Source organism: Penaeus monodon, chromosome 31 (assembly GCF_015228065.2).
Source record: "Penaeus monodon isolate SGIC_2016 chromosome 31, NSTDA_Pmon_1, whole genome shotgun sequence".
In the NCBI taxonomy this organism is placed as follows: domain Eukaryota; kingdom Metazoa; phylum Arthropoda; class Malacostraca; order Decapoda; family Penaeidae; genus Penaeus; species Penaeus monodon.
Window position 1 is genome coordinate 2,258,575 of NC_051416.1, and position 1,010 is coordinate 2,259,584.

The window sequence follows — 1,010 nt, forward strand, 5'->3', positions numbered from 1 at the left end:
CATCCCGCCCAGGACGTCGAGCACGACGGCCGTGAAGGTAGAGGTTCACCAGGATCAGTTTATCCGCGCAGGAACGCTCCCCCCAGCGGTGGCTGACGTGGCCACGCCGGGTAGCTCGGCCGCCGCTAGGTTCCGCTCCCCGAGGCTCTCTGTGCCGGACAAGAAGAGGTCGATCACCCTCGATGAGCTGGAGGAGCAGATTTTGATGCTGGACACCCCCAGGGCCCCGGGGGACGCCCGGTTCAAGGACTCGCCCCCGGGGACACCGCCGCCCACGGGGAACATTGACGCGTACACGCCGAGGCTGGACATGAGCCAGGAGGGCGGAGACAGCCTGCCCCTCGACGGCAGCCCCCGCGTGCCCGTGGCGGCGGCCCAGCGCAGCCCCACGAGGCCGCAGTTCCGCAAGTCGTCGGACATCGCGCACCTCTACCTGTTCGGGGCGCGGGGCTTTAGGAAGAGGCCAGAGCGCCTCTCCACCGTTTCCACTTCCTCCGAGTCGGTGGCTCACGAAGCGGAAGCGGCGCCCAGTTTGCCCCCGAGGTTTTTTCGCCCTCCCGTGCCCTTCGCCAGAAGGGTTCTCACGGGGAAGGTGCGGAAACTTACCAGGAAATTCGAGAAGAGCATCGCGACCGGGGGAGCTGTGGCGGAGTGCAAAGACTCTAGTGAGGAGGACGAGTGCGAGACCACCAGCGCCCGTCTCAGGAGGCTCTTCCGCCGTCAGCTGGACGAAAGGGCCTCGACGAGGACTGGTTTCCAGTATCTGACGGTGGGGCCGAGCGGGGACGTGGTGCAACGAGGCCCCTGGGTCTCTGCCAAGCAGCCCAGCTCAGCCATGAGGGACGCCTCGCCTCAGGTACAGTATATGCGGCGGTTGTCATGAGGATAAGATGAGTTATGCATTATGTTATGTGGGCCGTGTATCAACCCTTGTAATTCAGGAATGTAAACGGAAAGCAGAAACGCAGCAGATTCATTTTGAAAATTGGTAATCACACATCCACCAAGCC

General features: G+C 63.2%; 1 protein-coding gene across 1 annotated transcript in view; it reads left to right on the top strand.

Moving 5' to 3' along the window:
• Positions 1-133: 133 nt before the first annotated feature.
• Positions 134-1,010, top strand: part of LOC119592824 (rootletin-like) — a 148,678-nt gene continuing 147,801 nt past the window's right edge. Inside the window, exon 1 of the mRNA XM_037941730.1 lies at positions 134-856. Coding sequence (XP_037797658.1) covers positions 206-856 — 651 coding nt within the window. The 5' untranslated portion in view covers positions 134-205. The remainder of the gene's footprint in view (positions 857-1,010) is intronic.